This window comes from Podarcis muralis, chromosome 5 (assembly GCF_964188315.1).
Source record: "Podarcis muralis chromosome 5, rPodMur119.hap1.1, whole genome shotgun sequence".
NCBI classification, from domain to species: Eukaryota; Metazoa; Chordata; class Lepidosauria; order Squamata; family Lacertidae; genus Podarcis; species Podarcis muralis.
Genome location: NC_135659.1, coordinates 24,348,899 through 24,372,147, shown reverse-complemented (window position 1 = coordinate 24,372,147; position 23,249 = coordinate 24,348,899). Strand labels below are relative to the sequence as shown.

The 23,249-nt window shown below is 43.2% G+C and overlaps 1 protein-coding gene across 6 annotated transcripts; it reads left to right on the top strand.

The window, feature by feature from the left end:
* The first annotated feature begins 1,665 nt into the window (after positions 1-1,665).
* Positions 1,666-20,410, top strand: RNPC3 (RNA binding region (RNP1, RRM) containing 3). Of its 6 annotated transcripts, none has more exons than XM_077928424.1 (15): positions 1,666-1,898; positions 4,241-4,288; positions 6,454-6,572; positions 7,403-7,486; positions 8,341-8,452; positions 10,098-10,166; positions 11,577-11,716; positions 13,112-13,237; positions 13,563-13,699; positions 13,835-14,002; positions 14,217-14,311; positions 14,396-14,454; positions 15,190-15,322; positions 16,498-16,574; positions 20,184-20,410. In XM_077928424.1, exons 1-14 carry the CDS (start codon positions 1,728-1,730, stop codon positions 16,570-16,572), a joined length of 1,536 nt encoding a protein of 511 aa, XP_077784550.1. In that variant the 5' UTR covers positions 1,666-1,727; the 3' UTR covers positions 16,573-16,574; positions 20,184-20,410. The 6 variants fall into 6 exon arrangements, with proteins under 6 accessions (XP_077784550.1, XP_077784544.1, XP_077784545.1 ...); XM_077928418.1 differs by lacking the exon at positions 1,666-1,898 and adding an exon at positions 2,410-2,478; XM_077928419.1 differs by lacking the exon at positions 1,666-1,898 and adding an exon at positions 2,410-2,478 and having other exon boundaries at positions 18,863-20,410.
* The last annotated feature ends 2,839 nt before the right edge of the window (positions 20,411-23,249 follow it).

Below are 23,249 nucleotides of genomic sequence, written 5' to 3'. Positions count from 1 at the left end.
CCACTTCCGCAAACAAAATGAATCAACACAATATTCATGAGTTTTTTAAATGTCATGTTGATGGCACGAGCAAATCCAGGTTTGTTCAGAAGTGATTCTCATCAATTTCAATGTGGCTCTCCATCAGATAAGTGTGCATTAGGATTGTAGCCATAAAATGCAACATTTATCTTTGATGAGCATCATCTGTGCTTAGAAACAATGCATTTTGGCTTATATATCCTGTTACTATTTTAGTGTTTGATGCACACATGGCTAGATTTTGAATAGAAGAGTATGTAACATTGATGAAGTGATTTCATAGTGCTTTCCACATTTTTAAAATTAACCTATCATTCAGGCCAAAGCCTGCCATTCATTCTACAACCTATAGTGACAGATACCCTCTGTAATTTATGAATAGCTATATAGTGATGATTCAGTCACATTTCTAACCCCCCCCCAAAAAAAGGTGGAAGAAAACATAGTTACTAGTGAGTTTCTTCTAGCACATTAAATTTTGAATTACTAGTAAGAAATATGTGCAATGCTGTCTTTAACAGAGAGAGCCCTTGTGCTGCATCTTATATAAACACCAGCTTCTTTCTTACGACAGAGAGCAGGCCTAAATTATATCTACCCCAAAGGCCAAGAGGAGGAAAATGGGCACAGCTGTATCTACAGTAGAAAAAGAGTGGGAAACCTCCCAGGATTCATAATTTTGTAGAAGCATCTATCAGATTCTGCGACCTTTTAGCCTTTTCTTTTTCTTTTTGGGTTAATTAAAAGCAGACCCTGATTAATCAGGCAACACAATTTTTTTTTAAAGTCAGTTGTTTTAAATATATCTGCAACAGATTATGCATCATCTGAGAGCAGCACGTCTCCACCCTTCATAATTTGGTATGCAAAACGTATGTGGCTTGAATCAGTGAATTAATCAAAAAGCCATAAGGATAGATCGGCTGGAAATTTATTTAAAAGCCTTTGTTTAACAGCCTTTGACCAGAGGAATAACGCTAAAGGTTTACTGCGTGTCCACACAAAAAACAGAAGCAAGACCCGCACAGCATCAGCTTCCATTATTCTCTACGGAAGCAACGAGCGATGGCTTTTCGTTTCTCATCCTTGGGTCCCCAGCTGTTGTTGGACAACAACTCCCATCACCCCTGATCGTTGACACTGCTTGCTAAGGTTCATGGGAGTTGTAGTCCAACAATAGGTGGGTGGGGGATCCTAAGTTTGAGAAACAGAGAAGGCTGGAAACCGACCTGAAGCCGCTTCGCTTTACTACCGCCAGCACTTGAACACTTCCGCCCACTGGGACCTCCCTTTCCCCTACAGGGCATGCCCAATCCAAAGGGCATCTAGAGAAACAGCTTAAACTTCCGGTAGTAAACTGAACACAGGCATCAGCCATGAACACTCTGTGGGTATCATTAGACACTCTATAAACAACTTATTCTTTTTCTTCATCATCATTATCATCATCATCATCACTGACACAGGCGAAAAGCATTCCGCTCGTTTGCTATCAAAGAGCAAAGCAGCCCTCCAGTTCGATTGAGTACCGCAGTTCTTCGTCGAAAGAGCGACGCCACGGTCCCTTTGGTCCTCGCCCTCCTGAGGACGCCTTCACTCTCGCGAGGTTACAACTTCTCCCACTCGGTTCTCCGAGGTTTTCCTTCCCGGCGGGTGGCGTCGGCGGGGGCTGCAGGGCGCATGCTCAGTCCGCGCGGCGAGGCGACATGGCGGCGCCCAGCTCGGAGCAGACGGCCCGACCGCCGCGGCCGGGGAGAAGCGGGCGGATCCTGCTGGTGCGGCACCTCCCCGCCTCGCTGACGGCTTCGGAGAAGGAGAGCTTGCTGAGGCACTTCGGGGCCGCTTCCGTGCGGGTCCTGTCCGACCGCGGGAGGCTGGTAGGGAAGGCGCGGCTGGGGCGGGCGGCCGAGGCGTGCAATGCCGCCTGAGGCAGCCGCGGTGTCAGAGCCGCCTCTGGCATTAGGCAGACTGAGGCAACTGCCTCGGGCGGCAGAAGAAGCTTTTAAGGTGGCAGAACCAGTGCCGGATTGACGTATAAGCTAAACAAGCTCAGGGGTCAGGAAACCTTTCCAGCAGGGGCCGCTCCACTGTCCCTCAGACCTTGGGGGGGGGGGGGGGAATGAACGAATTCCTATGCCCCACAAATATCCCAGAGATGCATTTTAAATAAAAGCACACATTCTACTCATGTAAAAACACACTGATTCCTGGACCATCCGTGGGCTGGATTTTGAAGGCGAATGGGCCAGATCCGGCCCCTGGGCCTTAGTTTGCCTACCCATGAGCTATAGCTTAGGGCCCCACTCTCTTGTGCCGCCCCCCCCCCCCATATACATCTTCTTAATTGTATTTCAGTTCAACAATTTTTTGACAAAATACATATTTTGTTATATTTTGTTATCCATGGAGGCGCAGGTCAATTCTGTATCCAGGGCAGCTGTCTACCAACTCCACCTGGTACGCAGGCTGAGACCCTACCTGCCTGCGGACTGTCTCGCCAGAGTGGTGCAATACGCTCTACGTGGGGCTACCTTTGAAGGTGACTTCGGAAACTACAGCAAATCCAGAATGCGGCAGCTAGACTGGTGACTGGGAGCGGCCGCCGAGACCACATAACACCGGTCTTGAAAGACCTACATTGGCTCCCAGTACGTTTCCGAGCACAATTCAAAGTGTTGGTGTTGACCTTTAAAGCCCTAAACGGCCTCGGCCCAGTATACCTGAAGGAGCGTCTCCACCCCCATCGTTCTGCCCGGACGCTGAGGTCCAGTGCCGAGGGCCTTCTGGCGGTTCCCTCATTGCGAGAAGCAAAGCTACAGGGAACCAGGCAGAGGGCCTTTTCGGTAGTGGCGCCTGCCCTGTGGAACACCCTCCCATCAGATGTCAAAACGATAAACAACTACCTGACATTCAGAAGACATCTTAAGGCAGCCCTGTTCAGGGAAGTTTTTAATGTATGATATTTTAGTGTTTTTTGGTTTTTATGGAAGCCGCCCAGAGTGGCTGGGGAAACCTAGCCAGATGGGCGGGGTACAAATAATAAATTATTATTATTATTATTATTATTATTATTATTATTATTATTATGTGCAAATGGCTTTAGATACCTGTTAGATACCATAAATTACCGTACAGCATATATTCAACGCAAAAAAGCACCAATTTGTTGTTGACAAAGGACAGCTGGACATATTAAGGCCCCCATTACCTTCAGTAGCTTAGGGCCTCACCAAACCTAAATCCGGCCCTGGGTAGAAGCCTCGGCAGAAGCAGTGCCGGTTTTGGTTGGAGCTGTGCATGACCTTGCGAGCATGCCCTGAGACCCTTGGGTATAGGGCGTTATATAAATTCAATTAATGATAATAATAATAATCCCGCCTGGATTCGCCGCTTCTCTACCAGAACGTGGCAGGTGGAGAACCAGGGGCAGGAAGGTCAGTGCAAGGTGGCGCTTCTTGTTTTGCCTTACGCCTTGATAGGGACACACTACCTGTGCCACCCAGGGAGGTCCGGCTGGTGTCTTTGCCGTACACCTTTAGGCGCCAGATAGATGGATATACACACACAATTTGACCATTTGTTAACATCTGGCACATGTATTTATTGTATCAGATTATAGACCACTTGCTTTAAAATAATAATACAGTAATAATAATAATAATCTCAAAGTGTTGTGCGATAAGAGTTAAAACTAAAATGCAATGGCCAGTGTGGCGTTGCACACTAAACCAAATGTTGGGTTAGTGCAATGGCAGAAAGGACCAGAGAGGAGCAAAGTGTCTGGGAGCTTCTCTTTGGGAGCCTGGTCACCAAGCCATGTTTCTTCATTTTCGTGCCTGCTTATATTAAGAGTGCCATGCAAAGCGGCTCAAGATATATCTACAAATGTCTGTGAGTAACCTCTACTCAGAATGCAGAGCAGTGTAAAGCGGCAATCATGTATTTACTGAAAACTAGGAAACTGGTTAAATAGGGGATTCGGAGCTGGTTAGAAAACTGGACTCAAAAAGTACTGATTCCACATCTTAGACTCTCTTTCTTGATGTTCCAGTTCTAACAAGGGGAGGAGAAAGAGAGATGGTTGCCCTTCCTGCTTTGCCTTTAGGTGCAGCCACATTCACGTTTAAAATTCTGCAATACATTGGATAATTTGTGTGTTAATGTTCTCTCTGCTTATATTGGAAATTCAACGTTTGGCATGTTCTTTTCCCCCCCTCAGAAACACACTGCTTTTGCTACTTTTCCGAATGAAAATGCAGCTACTCAGGTGTGTATTTGAGACTATTACAGAACTTCGTTCTTTTATTTCTTTTTTGCTGTAGTGTTCTATGGCTGTAGGTCAAGATGTCTGCCTTTCAAAACAGAAACAAAGTGTTGAAGATAAGTCTAAGGCTGCAGTCTTAACCTTGCTTACCTGGGAGTAAACCCCATTGATTTCAATGGGATTTATTTCTGAGGATTGTGTTGTAAGGCTGTGATTGTTTGCATACCTACTTAGAATAAACTCCATTAAGATTGGAGGGAAGACTTGCTTAAGAGCATTCATGTTTGGATAAGATTCCTCCAAAATGCTTTAGATAATTACATACTTAGGTGTTGTTAGAAAACAGCAAGGACACTTTAGCAAATGAATATTAACTGTTAGCATAAAGACAACAGAGTATGGTACTGATGACTGTGTGTACATATTAGATGCTAATATTAAAACAGGCCTGCTTAACTTGTAAATGTGCAAATGCAGGCTACCCGCTACGTGTTCAAGACTGTAGAGCAGGCTTCCTCAAACTCGGCCCTCCAAATGTTTTGTGACTACAATTCCCATCATCCCTGACCACTGGTCCTGCTAGCTAAGGATCATGGGAGTTGTAGGCCAAAAGCATCTGGAGGGCCGAGTCTGAGGAAGCCTGCTGTAAAGAAACAGAAAATATATCGAGTTGCTTAGCTTTATATTTTATAGCTCTTTCTGTATTAAGATGACAGACATCCTGTTGTCATCTTAACTTTGCCTCTCCTAACTTCTATCTTCTGTCTAACATAAAAGTGTAAAATCCTTGGAGTAGGAAATTTATAAAATATATGCATATTGGCCCCATATAAATCACAAATCTACAGTGGTGCCCCGCAAGACGAACGCCTCGCAAGACGGAAAACCCGCTAGACGAAAGGGTTTTCCGTTTTGGAGGCGCTTCGCAAGACGAAGTTCCCTATGGGCTTACTTCGCAAGAAGAAAGCCCATAGGGAAATCTCCGGGACAGCGGGGAAGCGCAGCGCGTCTTCCCCACTGTCCTCGGACCTCCTCCGAAGCCGGGCGGCGGGGCGGGAACACCTCCTCCCGCCGCCCAGCTTCGGAAGGATGCTCCGAAGCCGGGCGGCGGGGCAGGAACACCTCCTGCCGCCGCCCGGCTTCGGAAGGCTCCTCCGAAGCCGGGCGGCGGGGCGGGAACACCTCCCGCCGCCGCCCGGCGGGGCGGGAACACCTCCTCCCGCTGCCCAGCTTCGGAAGGATGCTCCGAAGCCGGGCGGCGGGGCAGGAACACCTTCTGAAGGCCGGCGGGGGGCAAAAGTCTTTGTTCCCTCCTGCCTGCCTTCCCGGGAGAGCGGAGGTCCTGGACCTCTTCTGAAGGCTGGCGGGGGGCAAAAGTCTTTGTCTCCCCTGCCTGCCTTCCCAGGGGCTTTTAAATCGCCCCGGACAGCGGAGAAGTCCTCCGCTGTCCCGGGGCGATTTTAAAATGCCACCCGCCAGCATTTTAAGATTGCCCCGGACAGCGGAGAAGTCCTCCGCTGTCCCGGGGTTTTTTAAAATGCTGGGGGTGGGAAGAAAAGCCCTTGTCCCCCCCCCCCAGCCTTCAGAAGAGGTCGGGGGACAGACTGTCCCCAGACCTGGTCTGAAGGCGGTTTCCATAGGAACGCATTAATTGATTTTCAATGCATTCCTATGGGAAACCGTGCATCGCAAGACGAAAAACTCGCAAGACGAAGAGACTTGCGGAACGAATTAATTTCGTCTTGCGAGGCACCACTGTATAAGTAACCTACATTATCGGAACAGAAGTATAAGTTTCAGTGTCCAGTTCAAGAACTGGCAAGAAAGCAATCAAATCCCATAGTCATTAACAGTGCAATTTTCTGCATGTGTAGCAAGTCTTATCTGCAATGAGAAGTAATTCTCACTGATTTTCAGCATGTCTTTCTCGCTGGTAAGTTGGTATAAAATTGTAGGCAACGGTCAGGACATTATCCATTTTGGTCATTAAGAGGGATTGAATGGAAAGTTGTTGCTCTTCCCCCAAACAAACTTTCTCTCCATGTTGTTTAGTTTTTAGGCAAAGTAAATTGCAAGAGGGGAGAAGAAAGGGATAAACCGAGAGGTTGATGGGTCAGAGTGCATTTTAAATGTTAGTTGATTTAACTGCATGTTGTGTTCAATTGAAGGCTTTATCGAGATTGCATCAGCTGAACCTTCTAGGCCACACTCTGGTAGTTGAATATGCAAAGGACCAAGACAGTGTTTGTGCACTTAGCCAATCTTCTGAAAGCGAGAAGGACAAAAGGTATGTAGATGCTTCTGTATTTTCAAATTCAGTGGGCTTATAAAATATTTCTAAGATTCTTGAAAATATTTTCCAAAAACTCCTTCTTCAAACTTTGCTGTGGTGGATATGGGAGGATCCAGATTGTTTCTTCAAATCCCATTGTATTAATACTTTAGATCTGAAGTGCAAGAGGTAAGTACTAGTGAATGCAGTAGGACTTCCAAGTAAGTGGGGTTCGGATTACGGCCTTATTTAGGCTAGGTTCCTGTGGTTACATAGCAGGTATGCTTTTCCACTCCGTTTTTACCGTGTGACCATCATACTGGGGAAATCTTGACCCATTCAAAGATAAATTTTGGTCAGATTGTCTAGGACTGGGACAGAAGAAGTTAGGAGTTCTGCCACAAAGACAATTCTGTTTGATTTTTTTTTTCACTGAGCAAACATAGGAAGGGAAGAGAACTGAGCAGAATCAAAAATACAGATTTTTACATATATGGATTCATCTTATTCATCCCCTTTATTGGAATATAAATTACGGCTACCTCACAGAATTCAACAATTGAACAAAATAGATTTGAGTGGGTATTCATATTTATGAGCCAAAATTAGAGTTATGACTTCATAGAAACTTCCATATCTGGTCATTTATGTTATGTTATGTTTACCCCTATTACTATTGTCCTTCATTTAGATAAAAACAAGTAAAGAATGAACAACAACAAATTTTATTGGTGGCTCTTTTTTTTTTAATGCACTTTGTGTCCAAACACAGTGGGGTTCATTTACAGTTAGGGTTATTTCAACATACCTCATAATGTAGTAGATTGCTCTTGTGTGTGTTTTAGCCTTGAAGAACCAGTGAAAGAAGAGAAAGAACAGAAAGATCTAGGCTGCCTCAAGATAGAAAGTGGAATTGCTCCTAGCCATGGGTTAGTACTTGAGTTCTGATTTTGTATACAAAAATTGTTGTTGAATCCTGGCCTGTAACCATTTGTGAACACGTTTAGGCAAACATATGAGAGACCAGTAATATTTTCTTAACTTGGTTTCCAAGAATGAATCACATCCTCTCTGTTCCTACAATTATATCACTACCCTTTTCTTAGTACGTTTTTTCCCTGCTACTGACTAAAACAGAAGTAGCTAACCTGCAGTTTGTCAGATGCTGTTTACCTCCAACTCCCATTGGCCCCAGTCAGTAAGCGATGGTTCAGCGTCCAGCAACATTGGGAGAACCAATGTTAGATATTTGCATGGACGTGGAACTTACAGTAGATGTGATAAGCAACAGAGCAGACTTGTGTGCTGAAAAGATTGCCACACTTAGTTTTCTGAGTGCTCCACAAACCTCTGTCTGCAGATATTCGTTTCCTGTCACTATTTTTTGCATACGGATTGGTATTTAAGAGCTACTACGAGTGTGTGTAGCAGCTTGCTACACACTGCATATTTGCATTGAGTAAGGGTTAGACCAGGTGACCTCTCAGTTCTATGCTCAACATGCTTTTGAAATTCCCTTTAGTTTCAAAAAATGGTGTCGCCTGTAGTGTTGGGAACTGCTGTTCAACAAAGAGAAGCATTACAATCCCGTAGTTGGTAAATATTTTTATTAATCCCTGCATGTTATGGAATCAGTCTCTGATGTTTCAGAATTGCTGGTTTGTGAGCTAGGGGTTTCTTTGTTCGGTGCTTTTAAACTCTAAATGTTGAACTCTTCTGCATAGTGAAGCTTTTTTTATATAGGTTTGAATTGTTTCTAAGGTTGGTTTGTTTCCCCTCACAGGTTAACTTTCCCTATAAATTCTTGCCTCAAATATCGATATCCCCCGCCTTCCAGTACAATCCTAGCCAACATAGCAAATGCCTTGGCAAGCGTGCCTAAGTTTTATGTGCAGGTAAGTGTAAATCCTCGTCCCCAACCTAAATTCAATACATAAACCCTATACTAGTATGGGATTACTAGTATGGTATTGCCAAATTGTTATTTTAAGCAGCTGTAAATTATTGACTAGGGCTTATGTCCTGTATCTGCTTCTTTGAAATAAGCTCCATTGATCTCAGTGGGACTTAACTTTTGTATAGGATTCTGCTGTGAATGTTGCATCGCTCCACTCCTATTTGAGTTTGTAGTGGCATCAATTAATTTGAAAGTGACTGCAAAGGAGCTCACAAAGACTTTCAGTATGAGTTATTAGATCACCTTTAGCAGTAAGAATATTTTTAGTATGTTCTCATAAGCACTGTTTTCAGCCATCAAAGCTATTAAGCTATGGTCTGAAGGCACCATACAGCTACCACCTTGCTCAATATATGCATGCCTGTCAGTGCCAGTACTGGCTTTTGGATCACATGTGTGCCATCGTGGATTCCATGGCAGAAGTAGGTACGGTATGCGTGTTCATTGCAGAATCTAGGGGTGGTTTTGCTCAGTGTCTTAAATGACAAATCACATGGTTCTTTAAATTTTCTTTCCAATAATTTTTTTAAAAGGCCAAACTTCTAGTCCATATTGTTAGATGCTTGGAAGTATGTAACCATGTTTTCAAATATGTCCAAACTAGTTGATATTGTTTTACTGCCTAGGTCAAGATTTTACACCGTTTCTGTTATAATTGTTGTACATATATCTCCCTGTATTGCCAAATTATTTTATCTCAGTATCCCATCTCCCTGTGAGAAAAAAGTCCTTAAATAAATCACATTAGGTAGATACATTAAATCTAGTTCTGTCTGGCAAGCACAACTTATTTTAACTTGTAGAATTATTCATTTTTTATGGTTCCAGGATTTTATGTCATTTATTCTACTCACTATTGATCCAGAGTAGAATTCCAAAGTATAGTTAGCAGAGTAAAAACTTAAATACGTTGCAGGATTCCCAAAAAATAGTCCAGAGGCATTTCATCCAGCAGAACTTTACTGCTACCAAAGGCAAATGAGCATAATGGTCACAAATTGAATACATTCAGGATTGGCACTGTCCATAAGAAATGCAGTTGCAGCAGACTTCACTTAAACTTACGATAACTTATAATAAGACTAAACCTTAACACTAAGCATACTATGTACAGAACACTACACCAGATGGAAAGAGAGAGTAACCCAGGCTCCTTCTGGCCTCTTATTATAGTCAGCATGACCTTGACAGAAAAAGGTAAGAGAACCAGTTTAAGCCAGCTGTATGCAGCTTCTCTGAAGGAATAACCCAAACATCATGAACCTTCTGCTTGTTTCTTTCACACAGAGAAGCTTCCAGAACCCTCTTGAATTAATTAGAATAGGAAAGATCTCTACACATCAGATCAATAATTTCTGTACTAAGAAATGCAAACTGACATTTTAATCTTCAGATGACATATTTCCTGCTCATTAGCTATAGGAAATATAAAACCACTGTAAAATATGCAACAAGTTTTGGTTTATGTGGAATACGTGAACGGTTGTGGCAAGGATAATATTCGTCCCATGACAATGGCATGTTTACTCAAGTATTCATCTTTGAGTAGCTGGAGAAGATGCTAAGTTGCTATTGTCTTTCAGGTTTTGCATCTTATGAACAAAATGAATCTTCCTCCTCCCTTTGGGCCAGTTACTCCTCGACCTCCTATGGTATGAAACTGTTATTACTTGAAGCACTGTGAATAAATGCAACATTGTACAGTGGTACCTCAGGTTACAGACACCTTGGGTTACAAACACTTTGGGTTACAGACTCCGCTAACTCAGAAGTAGTACCTCGGGTTAAGAACTTTACCTCAGGATGAGAACAGAAATCATGCGCCAGTGACAATGGGAAGCCCCATTAGCTAAAGTGGTACCTCAGATTAAGAATGGTTTCATCTTAAGAGTGGACCTCCGGAACAAATTAAGTTCATAACCAGAGGTGCCACTGTATTTATAGTTTTAAGATACCCCTTTCTTTAACATTTTTGGCTAGGATCCAAGTGGGAGTGTGAACCTAGTGGAATTTTTGGCTTTCCCCCCATCAACAACTGATTACTATGCCATTTCAAACTGCTTTTGCAACTCCTCAGTTAGAAGTGTCACTCCATCTTTGGGTCCTGTTCTTCATTATCAAGTGAACCATAAAAGGTGTGCTTTGAAAAATATAATGGGAATTTCCTATCATTACTGAAATATAAGTTCAGTATATTGAGCTGTATATTGACTCTTCTCAGAATAAGAAGAGATGCAATTGATGTAGTCAAACTCTGTAGTCAAGATCTGCTAAAGCATATTGTCCATCCCTCACAACAGCTAAATCTGCACTTTACATTGTGGTTGCCCCACGTTCTGTTGGTACAATGGTGGGATAAATTGCGCATGGATACATAAATATTCTTACTTTGTTCTTTCCTCAGTCTCCACTCTTGACCCATATTTCCTGGGTATGCTGCATGAGTGTTGCAGTAGCTATGGCCTTTTGTCCAGACCATTTCTTATAATAATAATAATAATAATAATAATAATAATAATAATAATAATAATAATAATAATAATAATAATTTATTATTTATACCCCGCCCATCTGGCTGGGCTTCCCCAGCCACTCTGGGCGGCTTCCAAAAGAATATTAAAATACTATAATACATCAAACATTAAAAGCTTCCCGAAACAGGGCTGCCTTCAGATGTCTTCTAAAAGCCTGGTAGTAGTTGTTCTCTTTGACATCTGGTGGGAGGGTGTTCCACAGGGAAGGCGCCACTACCGAGAAGGCCCTCTGCCTGGTTCCATGTAACTTGGCTTCTCGCAGTGAGGGAACCGCTAAAGGCCCTCGGTGCTGGACCTCAGTGTCCGGGTAGAACGATGGGGGTGGAGACGCTCCTTCAGATATAGGAGCGCTGCCCACAAGAGGGTATGTGTGATAATCTAATGTCAATCACTAGACTGGTGCAGAACACTTGCTTGTTGAGTACTGTGTATGTTCTCTCTCTCTCTCTCTCACACACACACACACTCACATTTGAACTGTTAACAACTGAAATACCAAAAAGGTTGTACATTTTATTCTTCCTTTAGTATGAAGAGTATATCCCTTTACCGCCTCCGATTCCTCCTCTGCCTCCTGAGGAACCCCCTTTGCCTGAAGAGGAGGACAGTCAGGACTCGAGCAAAGATGAATCTGAGTATGAAAGTGCTGATGAAGAGGAAAAAGAAAGGTTAGTGATATTTTGTAGCCTGCGTAAAAGTTGGTGTCCTTGTTTTTCTCTGCCTGCAAAGAGTTAGTGATATTTTGCATTCGAAGAAGAAGCAGCAGCAGCAGCCGCCACCCACCTGACTGGGTTTCCACAGCCACTCTGGGTGGCTCCCAACAAAATAAAACTGTAAAAGGTAGCAAATAGTTAAACTATGGGATTGGAACCCATAGTTTAGGAATTACCTGTGCCTTAGTAATCAATGTCTCTGTCTCTTTCTCTCTTGAATACATAGCAGTAACATAGAAGCCTACAGTGGTGCCCCGTAAGACGAATGCCTCGCAAGACGAAAAACTCGCTAGACGAAAGGGTTTTCCGTTTTTTGAGTCGTTCCGCAAGATGAATTTCCCTATGGGCTTGCTTCGCAAGATGAAACGTCTTGCGAGTTCTTGCGAGTTTGTTTCCTTTTTCTTTAAGCCGCTAATAGCCGCTAAGCCGCTAATAGCCGTGCTTCGCAAGACGAAAAAATCGCAAGACGAAGAGACTCGCAGAACGGATTAATTTCGTCTTGCGAGGCACCACTGTACTTTAATACCAACTATGGAGAGACTGCTAGATTTCTTTTATCAAGCAGTAAATATATTTTCAACTAATTTTAAACCTTGCCCAAAAGTATTTCAAAAGGTATTTTAACCATAATTGAGTATCAAGGGAGGGTTGTTTTGTTTTTTTAAAAAATACTCTTTTCTTAAAATACTGCATTTTGTGTGGTGCTTCCACCAAATAGTTACATCTCGTTGGTTATATATATTAAATATATATCCCCAAAGCTTTTGACCTTGCCCTTGAAGACCTATAGAGCATGGAATCAACTGATGTAATTCAAAGAAGTGAATGGGTAGGGAAAGCATACCTCACCCTTAACTTGATAGGGGTTAATTTGGTCTGTAGACCCCGCAAAATTGATCTTGATTTCAGATGCCCCCTTCCTCCCGTCCCTTTCTTATAGCAAGTTTAGATCTGAGAAATAGCCTCTTCCCCTCGTGTGTGGTGAGGTTTGAGCTTCACTGGACTTCATCAGCACATTATCTTTCAGAGAAACTGAAACCAAAGGAGACAGCTGCTCTGGCTGCTACTTCTCTTTCATTTACCAGACTCTTCTTAGGGCAGTGGTGTGTGTTTCCCAATCAGTTCTCCCCAGTTCTCCGTCTACCAGGGTTCAGAGTGGAAGAAATGGCAGAGTAGTCAACATCACCTTGTCTGCAGCAGGCATCTACTAAATAGAGTCTTCTTTTAAAAGCCAAACTCTGAAACCCTGAGGGCGGGAGGTTTGTTTCATTGATAAGTTTAACTCTCCCCCCATATTTTCTGTTGAAATGCCTTTTTTCCAATAAAGTATTCAATGTGTTAATAATTCAGATTTACAAAGTTGATGGAATTGGCAACCCTCCAACCCAAACGACGGATCCCAACAAAGCCGCACCGTACAAGAAAAAGGAGAAAGATCAAAGACTTATTAAATGTCTCCCAGCTTGCTTCCCACAGGTATGGATATATGAGTATTGAATGTGGATCATTGCTATGTAAGGAGTACATAGATATCTTGAGAAATTACCTGACTGAACTGTCAGAAATATTCAGCAAGTAAAAATATAGATTGTCCAGCGGTGTGATTGTATATAGCGCTATATCGTAAGAAAAAAACAGTATTACCAGAATATTGCTTGCAACTCTTACCTGTAACGTGCTTAGCAACCCTTTTTGCAATCCCTTTAAAGAAATGTAAAATCATTAAGGAGTAAACAATTCTGTGCATAATCTTTCTTGTAAAGAAGCTTTAAACAAAGCTTTATATTGTCTTTTTGAACAGCAATTTGCACCCAGCCCTGTCGCCTTCGGATGTGTTTGAGCAGCCGCACCCTGTAGGTCTCAAAAAAATTGAATTTCACATATCTTCAGAGAGCCCTGGCATTCTTCAGAAAAGCTTGGCGGAGCAGCATAACAATGGTATGCTGTGTGTGTCAACTAAAACGTGTTTATATGTACATGGATTTCACGTTATCATGTATTTAATTTGATTGAGGTCACTTGTGTCTCAGGATCACGTCCCAACTAAACGTTCTCTGTGTTTAATTGTCTTAGACATCTATGCAGCCATTGATGAAATATCTGGTGAAGGGTTTGGAAAAATCTTACCCGCTCTCCGTTCCAGTCATAAAGAAGAGACAGAAGAGGAAGAAGAAGACGATGAAATACCTTCGGAATTTGTTTCTAAAAGAGAGCTAGAAAAAAGCAGAGTCTCCCATAAAGGTGATTTTATTACCATTAATTTTTTTTATGACACGCAATGAGGATGTTGCTTTATTTAAATGTGATGAGCTTGTTTGGCTATATTGCTTAGTTGATTTAGGTTTTTTTTCACATAAAATATACATTCTGTTGAGAATTAATTATTTAATTAAGCCTATTGGCTAAAATGGAGATTACAGCTATATATATATATTATTTTTTTTCTGTGCTCAAGAAATGGAAACTCTTGCTGTCTTCAGAAATTATGAGCCCGGTGAGCCAAATTGTAGAATTTACGTGAAGAATCTCTCTAAACAAGTTCAAGAAAGGGTAAGTGGGAATTGAGCAGAAAGTGTTTGGTTCCTTCCGCAGAAGTAGCTAACTCTTCCTGCTCTGCTTTTATTTAAATCCCAGGATTTGAAGTTTATCTTTGGAAGATACGTTGACTTTTCATCAGAAACTGAACGTATAATGTAAGTGATGGCTGGGTGACTTCTTCCGTAGGTTGAGCCGCTCTTGATTTGGTGAGCCAAATGATATATCCATGAACTCGTATGTTTCCACCTGTTTTCCAGTAGAGGAGTCCAGCACCCTTTTTAATGAAAGACTGTAGTGAGGATCATAGAGGATAATGAAACATTAGGATTGAGAGCAGCAGGGTGGGCATGGGGAGGGCCTATACCACTTGTGACAATAGAGAGAAAAGAAGCCACTGGGGTGTAGAAGGAGAGAGTTGAGTCAGAGAAATGTGGCCGAGAAAGTGAGGTTGTGGGAAGGGATAAATTGTGCACTGGAAAAAAAATAGGGCATGGAGAAAGGAATTAGGAGAATTGGGAAGATAGCTAAAGATGTTGCAAAGGAGGGGTGTGGGAAAGAGAGTAGACATGTACCAACTGAGGATGCTGTTCTTTTAAGGGAACTGTAATTCTGTTACAGAATGTTGTTCTAGTAAGAGAACTGCAATTTTATTCCATGGGTGCCACAGCTTGGGAAGCTGAAATGTATAGTGATGTATCAGAAGATACCTGTTTTGCCAGAATTGTGCAAGAACCTGAGCAGGCTGTTTGTACAGCAGGACTCTTCTGTAGTCCTATTGACTGTTTCTATATGAACTGTGAGAACTACTGAAACAAATCATGGCTCCTTCCTTCATCTGTCACGATATGTACTGGGCAGCTGAAGCATTTACGTCTTGAAATTTATCCTAGGTTCGATATACGCTTAATGAAAGAAGGCCGTATGAAAGGACAAGCATTTGTTGGGCTTCCCAATGAAGGAGCAGCTGCAAAAGCTTTGAAAGAAGTCAATGGATATGTTTTATTTGACAAGCCTATGGTGGTCGTATCCTTTTCTTAAAATAAAAAAAAAGCTTTCCGTTTCATTTTCAGTTAAATATTGGGCCTGCCTTTAGAATCTTGCTTTTGGTAGCAAGGTTTCTCTGCATATTATTTGTCCCCATTTAAATTGTAGGCAAACACAGACATAGTTGTTGCAGCACAGGTGAGAAGGAGGGGAGTGAACCAGCTAGCAGAGTCCTTCACTCATTTGCCCTTTTCCTGTGTTCCTCAGCCCTCTCCCCTGCCACCAAAGGGACACTTTTACCAACCAGCCAGGCCTTCGCTAAAACAGCCCTCAAACTTTTGTCTCCTATGTAGTTCTCTACAGCCAGCTTCTTGTACTGGGTTGAGTGGAACCCAGTGAAGTCATGGAGTGAAAATCAAGGCCAGGCATAGGCAAACTCTGACCCTCCAGATGTTTGGGACTACAATTCCCATCATCCCTAGCTAACAGGACCAGTGGTCAGGGATGATGGGAATTGTAGTCCCAAACATCTGGACGGGCAGAGTTTGCCTACGCCTGATCAAGGCAATTGAACCATCCACAAATTTTGTTTTTTGCTTTAAAAAAATGGAAAACCAGTTATTAAAACAGTTACTGGCCCATTTTGCACATGACAGTAAGACAGGGCTGTTGGGACTCCCAACACACATCAGCCTCAACCAACATGGCCAGTGGTCAGGAATGGTGGGAGTCGCAGTCTAGAAATATCTGGAGAGGCCACAGCTCCCACCTCCGTAGTAAGCCATAGTCAGAAATAAACCATATCTTATCATGAACAAAAGTGTGCTGGTGCATGCTGCTCATTGTCTCCTGCTTCACATACACCCCTCCAACTCCACCCATCACCCCAGTCTCTTCTCCATTCCTCTGTTTTCCAGCTCCACAGTGTTTTGGTTCTGGTTGCATCAACACAGCAACAATTATTTTAACATAAATCTTTCTCTGCAGCACTAAGAAGGCAAAGTGAGTTAGATTTTTCTGCCATCTCCACTGAGGTGGTCTAACAAGCTTTTTTAGTTTTAATAAATAGAAATTAAGAAGGATCATAATTTTGTGATGCTTTTGTGTCCCGTAGTCTTTGTTTCTTACATCTCCTCCCCCCCCCCCCCGACCGCTTATAAATTGTTCTTGTTAACGCATGCCGTCAAGACTTCTATTCCTTAATAAAATCCAAGCAATTTGCTCGATCCGCGAGACCAAAGCCGGATCCCAAAGAGGAAAGGAGAAAAGATAAGGGGAGAAGACCCTGAAGGTAGGTAAACTCCCTTGTATTCCATTTTGCCCTCCTAACTTAAAAAAATGCAAAACACAGAGAGCATGGCTACATTGCCTCTGAAGTGGTGAACCTGACTTAGACATGGCTTAGAACAGTGTTTCCCAACCGGTGTTCCGCGGCACACTACTGTGCCGTGAGACATCGGGTGGTGTGCCGTGGGAGGGAGGCGGGCGAGAGGCGGCGGCGGCGAGGATCCGGCGGGGGTGGGGGGAGCGGGGGCCGTCGTGCGCAACCGAACTCACTTGGCGCGCTGCCAGCTTGTCCTCCTTCAACCCGGGTCGGGCCAGGCCTGCTCACGTCCCCGGATCCCCTAGCAGCAGCCGCACGCTCTCCAAAAGCGCAACGCTGCGCGCAACCGCTCGGCCAGCTGGTGCTCTGCGACTCCGCCCTTTCCCCTCCCAGCGCCGGAGGGTTCGCGCGACCGCAGCTGTTCCCTTTCGCAGCGCGCGGGAAACAATTCCAGGCCGATTGCCTTGTGCCGAAAAGCACCGCCTCTCCTTCCAGCTCAGGCCCGGGCCGCCGGCTCCCCGAATGACGTCACGGGGGCGGGGCTTTAATGGTGGTGTGCCGCGAGATTTTTTTCCGGTAAACAGGTGTGCCGTTGCCCAAAAACGTTTGGGAAACACTGGCTTAGAAAACTAGGTGGTGAGATGCGTTCCCCACTAGCCTCCTTCCTGATGCACCAGCTTTCAATGCGCAACAGGAATCTCCTTGTGTGGGCAACATTCCATCAATGTGTCATCGAAGTGGTACAATCTGGTTTGCTTTCCAGTGACAAACAGGCCTTGACCACCAACAGGAGCTGGTTTAAGAAAAGACTTCTAACTTCTGCTTGATCAACACAGCAGCACTTTTTTTCTTTCTGCCTGAGAATTTTTTTTATAAATATAACATTTTGCGTTCATTGTGTCATCAGTTTTAGAATGTCAGAGTGCAAACGAATTTGGCCTTTGGGCTCCTCTTCCACTGTTCTCCTAGAACTGTGGGGTCTCTGCCCCTTGATCTAAGATCAAGTTGTATGGCTGCTACAATCGCTTTGTTATCATTTATGATACTGCATGTTTTATGTTTGTAAACTTCCCCTAGGATTTGGTTTCTTGAAGATGCAATAACTAACAGCAGGTGGCCCTAGACGGAGATGCCCATTCATTTTAAAAAAGACACATCTAGCCAGTCGAGTATTCTTGTAGTATTGCAAATGACCATCTGGAAGCAAATCGGAGCGTTAGTTTTGAGTGTTTTCATCCATATTTTCCAGTAATCACAATGTTTGTTTTTGTTTACCATCCTGGATTGCTGATGGTCATAGATGGGGTGGGGGGGGGTGGGGACTGGCAAATTGCAGGTTGAGCACGCTGCTGAAGTTTGACCTTTATAAATAAAATTGCATTCTGTTGTGTTACTGGCTTCCGTAACCTTGTATCCTTTGCTAAAATGATTGTAAAATTTCCGTCAGTTGTTTGGCAAAAATAGCTACAGATGAAACTAATGTATCCATTGCATTGCAGTGTCTTTTTAAAGACGGATATTTCTTTTGCTGGTGTCCTGTAGCTTTGGTAGCCAGTCAGAAATTGTGCTTGCCCTTCTCCTCCTGAAGGGGGAGGGACAGATTCTCGACTCTGACTTTCTTTGGCTCTGCATAACAGCAGAGGCAAGTTTCTGTCTCCTTCCAAGTTTGTGTCTCTCCAAGGATCCGTGCAAGATTGGGGAAATCCTCTTTTTCTCTCCTCCCCTGATCTCACCAGAATAGCAAATGTGCAGCACAGTGCCATAAGCAGGAGATAGGCTCCACTCAAGGAATACGAATGTTACAAAAACCACTCTTTGGTTTTTATGCTTAAAAAAAGAACAAAAGTAGCAGACAAAAGTTTTCCCATGATAAGTGGCCTCCTGATGCATCATATCCCACAAATTATTTTTAATGGATATATTTGGTATGGCTGGGTAGCCAGCAGAATTGTAGGGGGACCATGCTAATACATTCTAGCACTGGCTAACATCTAGCAAAAACTACATTGGAGACAGAAATGCTTAGCTTTTGAACATGGCAAAAAGCCAGAATTCTGGTGCGCATTCTGGCATTGTACTGATCGAATAGTTAATACTATATTCTTTGTATTGGATTCAGAGCTGTTCTCCCGAGTTCCTGGTGCATTTGGTCTGAAGATTTAAAAATGACCACTGTTTTAAAATAGGTAGTCTAAAGAATGAAAGCTGTAACAGAGAATAAAAGGATTAAACCTCATTCTGCTGTTCTTCTTTAGAAACATTCCTGCCTAAATACTGCAGTAATACTGTGTCATGCAAAGTGTATCCTTTCTTGCTGTATCCTTTTTTTTGTATATATACATCTTTTTTTTCTAGTAAAAAGTTCTAGTGTTCTCTTAGCATTGCACTAGGTGGTCATCTAGCAGATCTCTAGTAATAGTTTGTTATTTTACTAAACATAGCCCCTGTTTGTTAACTTACCAGGGTGCCCATGGAAGTTTATAGCCTTAAAATGTACCGTATTTTTCGCTCTATAACACGCACCAGACCATAACACGCACGTAGCTTTTAGAGGAGGAAAACAAGAAAAAAAAATTCTAAACGAAATAGTGGATATATGATTTTTGTGGTTCATGCTGTGGCCACAGACATGTGATCTGACAGTGAGTTTGGAGTAGTCCAATGCAAAAATCCTGAGGATCCATGTGGATCCATGCTTTGTAACCACGGAGGAGGGAAGGAAGGGGAACCATGGATCCTCTGCTCACGACTGCAGCAGATCCCCTCGCCACCCGCAGGCATTCGCTCCATAACACGCACAGACATTTCCCCTTACTTTCTAGGAGGAGTGTTATGGTGCAAAAAATACGGTACTTTTAAAAAATTCCTCATATTAACAGTAGCACAATTTTGGGCTGCCAGGCCTTCAGCAAGTGTAAACCTCTCTGCTTACGTTGGTAGAGTTTTAAATGCTGTTTACCAACTGAAGATCTGGCCTCAACTCTATATTTTTAACCGCCTTCCAATCTCATGGTGTTCAGAGGAAAACAGCAACACCTCCATAGCAAAGTAATACAATATCCTTACTGGATAGAGAGCAGCAAGTGAAGTGGTATAAATGGAGCAAACTAAATGATCTTCTGCTTAGTCTTTCATGCTGCTTTCTAATTTGTTCTCAGGCTAGCACATTACAGTAAAATACAGCTGTTCCAGAGACAGTTTTAGCCTTGGATCCCTTAGAACTCAAAACCACAGCCCTGCAAAAGGAAATGCTCTTTCCATTTACAGGAGGGGTCTGCATGGGTCCCATCCTGATGGGATGTTGTAGGGCGGTTTTTGCTAACTTTTTTCCTGCAGCCATCCCCTATTGCATTCTATACTCTTCCTAATGGTTCCCCAAACCCCTGGAACAGCTTTTGCTGGCCATAGGGTGTTTTTGAGGGAAGACAGATTTGGTAAAAATTCCCTTCTTCTTTGCCCATAGCAGGAGCAGACTTTTGCTCATGAGCTCTCCGCCTTAGTTTTTCTTATTATCCAAACTTTTCAGCTTTCTACTTTAGAAATGTGTGTTTTCAATGCGCCTTTAAATCGTTCCAGGTTCGTTTTGAGTTCCCTGTCTTTCAAGCTCTGGGAAGAAGATGCACGGTCGGCCGAACTATTCAACAGTGCGTAAAAGCATTTAACATGTATTTAAAACACGACACAAATGTTCTGCTAACCTTAGGTGTGTTGTGTGCTTTTAAACAATGGAAGACCTTCCAGCAAGTCACATAGTGGAGGTGGAAAATGTTTCAATTAAAGATCTAATAAATTATTCACTTTTGCATTGTTTCTGTGTTCTTTTTTCTTTGCCAAAGCATTCATTTTTTTCCACACAACCAATGACATTCAACCACCATACCATAACCCTGTTTTCAGCTCAAAAGCATATTCTCCTGTTCTATCACTTCACTTCCCTAAGATACTTGAATACCTGTGCAGATTGGAAGCTGAGACCCTGAGGCTCGGAGTAGAAAATGCCCCATATTCATTCTTAAAATGGAAGAGGAAGGTTCATGTCAGCCCTTGTCCTACTTCAGAAATGCAAATATTAAAGTGCAGCTGGAATTAAGTTAGGGTGGGACAGACTTGTCCATCCCTATTTCCACATGGATGTTTCAAGGTTGGAAGGAGGGAATAGCTCAGTAGGGCACAGGACTCTTAATCTCAGGGTTGTGGGTTCGAACCCCACATTGGGCAAAAGATTCCTACACTGCAGGGGGTTAGACTAGATGACCCTTGGGGGTCCCTTCCAACTCTACAATTCTGTGTAGATTATTTAGGCTAATGGTGGAGAAATCTTAAGGAAACTGCTCTAAAGCATCACAAATAAATTGAGTACTTGCAAGGTTTAGGGAAGGCCACTTTCCCTTCTTGATTTAATACACTCTGCAGCTATTACAAGCATATTTACACTGTATCGCCTCTGCCACACCCTTTAAAAAATATTTTTACAATTGTGCAATTGTATGTCCAAAGGGCCGATTATTATTTTTAAAAAAATGGCTGCATACATGTTGTATCGGTGAGGATAGCTCTCCTTTTGTCCATACAGTGTGGTTTTGTACATAGTTACACGAGAAGTATTTTTACCCAGTAGGGGTGGTGGTGCTGAGCTCTGAAGCTGCCCATGCAAAAGGGAGAGGCAACAAGTGGTCCCCTCTCCAAAGTGCAACGATTGAATCAGTGCTTGAGAAGGTTGAGTTGTACATTCTGTTCCAAAGATTGGGATCAATGGGACGAAGGAGGGAGCATTACGCTGACCTGTATTTTACGATCACAGAAGAAACGCCACAGTGCTTCTGCAGCAGCACAACCAGACACCTTCATCTGCCCTAGTTGCAACAAAACATGTCTCCCATATCCGGTCTCTACGGCCACAGCAGGCGCTGTAACTCCAACGCTTCAACCTGAAGGCTCACTCTTCCATTGTCTCCTGAGGCAGAGGGATGCCAATGATCCATTCCAAAGATTGCTTCAGTGGGATGAAGGAAGGTCGCATTACATCAAATTGGAGGCCAAGGCAAAATCCTCAAACTTTCCCATATTAAGCACAGGATCTCTCTAAATGTCTTCCATGTCATTAAGTTTGACAGCGGTCCTGTTCTTTGGGCACTGAAAAGTAATGAGTGAAAACAGAAGGAGGATGAATGTTCTTACTAGAGCTGAAGGCTGCATTTGTGTCTCAATAGTCATTTCCCAACGATAGGCTGATACGTGCACCTAAATTCAAAAACCCACTCCTGGATTTTCATTACAAACTCCCAAGACCCTTTTTTATTATTCAACAAAAGGCTGAAACGTGCTACTAAAACAAAACAAAACAATGCCACTTGCTATGTTGTCTCTCCTGTTTTTAAAAAGTAGCTCACAAGTAGCTCAGTTGGTAGAGCAGAAGACTCTTAACCTGAGTTTTGTGGGTTTGAGCCCCATGTTGCAGAGGGGTGGATTAGATGACTCTCGTGGTCCCTTCCAACTCATATCATTCCAAAGGAAATAAAACAACTATGACTTTTAGAAGACCTCTGAAGGCAACCCATTTTAGGGAAGTTTTTAATGTTGGATGTTTTATTGTGCTTTTAATATTTTGTTGGAAGCCTCCCAGAGTGACTGGGGAAACCCAGCCAGATGGTCAGGGTATAAATAATATATTATTATAACTACAGTGGTACCTCAGGGTAAGAACTTAATTCGTTCTGGAGGTCCGTTCTTAACCTGAAACTGTTCTTAACCTGAGGTACCACTTTAACTAACGGGGCCTCCCGCTGTTGCCATGCCACCGCCGCATGATTTCTGTTCTCATCCTGAAGCAAAGTTCTTAACCCGAGGTACTATTTCTGGGTTTCTGTAACCTGAAGCGTCTGTAACCCGAGGTACCACTGTATACAATCCTATGATTCTAATACCAGGCAGAAAAGAGCACCTTGCAGTGAAAATTAAAAGCATGAACGCTAGAGGGCAGCATGCAGGTGTTTATGCAACCAGGCGTGAGAATTTTGCCCAAGACTTGAGTGAAAGACAACCTGAGCCACACAAGCCGGTTGCAGAGGCGGGACGTCGTTTGCTTCCTTTCCAACGATTGGCTGCCGTCCCCTCTACTCCGAGCCGTGCATTGCAAAGGTGGGAGCCTTTAGGGGAGCCGCGAGGGGAGCCGAGCCTTGTATTAAGCCACCGAGCGCGTAGGTATGCGACCTGCAATGCATTCAATGGGATTATTCTCTGCTAATCCGGGGAGGGAGGGTGCCTGCAGGAAAACGCCAAATAAAACCCTTTCCTTCTCGGGAGAGGTTGCACCAGTCGAAAAGTGACGCAGCAATTGAGATTGTTGCAAGATTTTTTTAAAAAAATCCCGTTCTTGGCCGCCCTACTTTTAGGTTCTGTGCTCCTAAAAATCCAGATTAAAAACAAAACAAAAGCCTTTAACTGGCTTTGAGAAGGGCTGCATTCGTCAATTCCTGCATTGCATGGGGTTGGACTAAATTTCTCTGGGGGTTCCTCCAAACTCTACAGTTCTGTGATTCTGTTCGAACCATAATGCAACTTTCATGGATTTTGTAGAGCCTATTTCTAACTAGGCATGCGCCAAGGATTGCTACCAGATTTGCAAGGGGTTTAGCAGGGCAA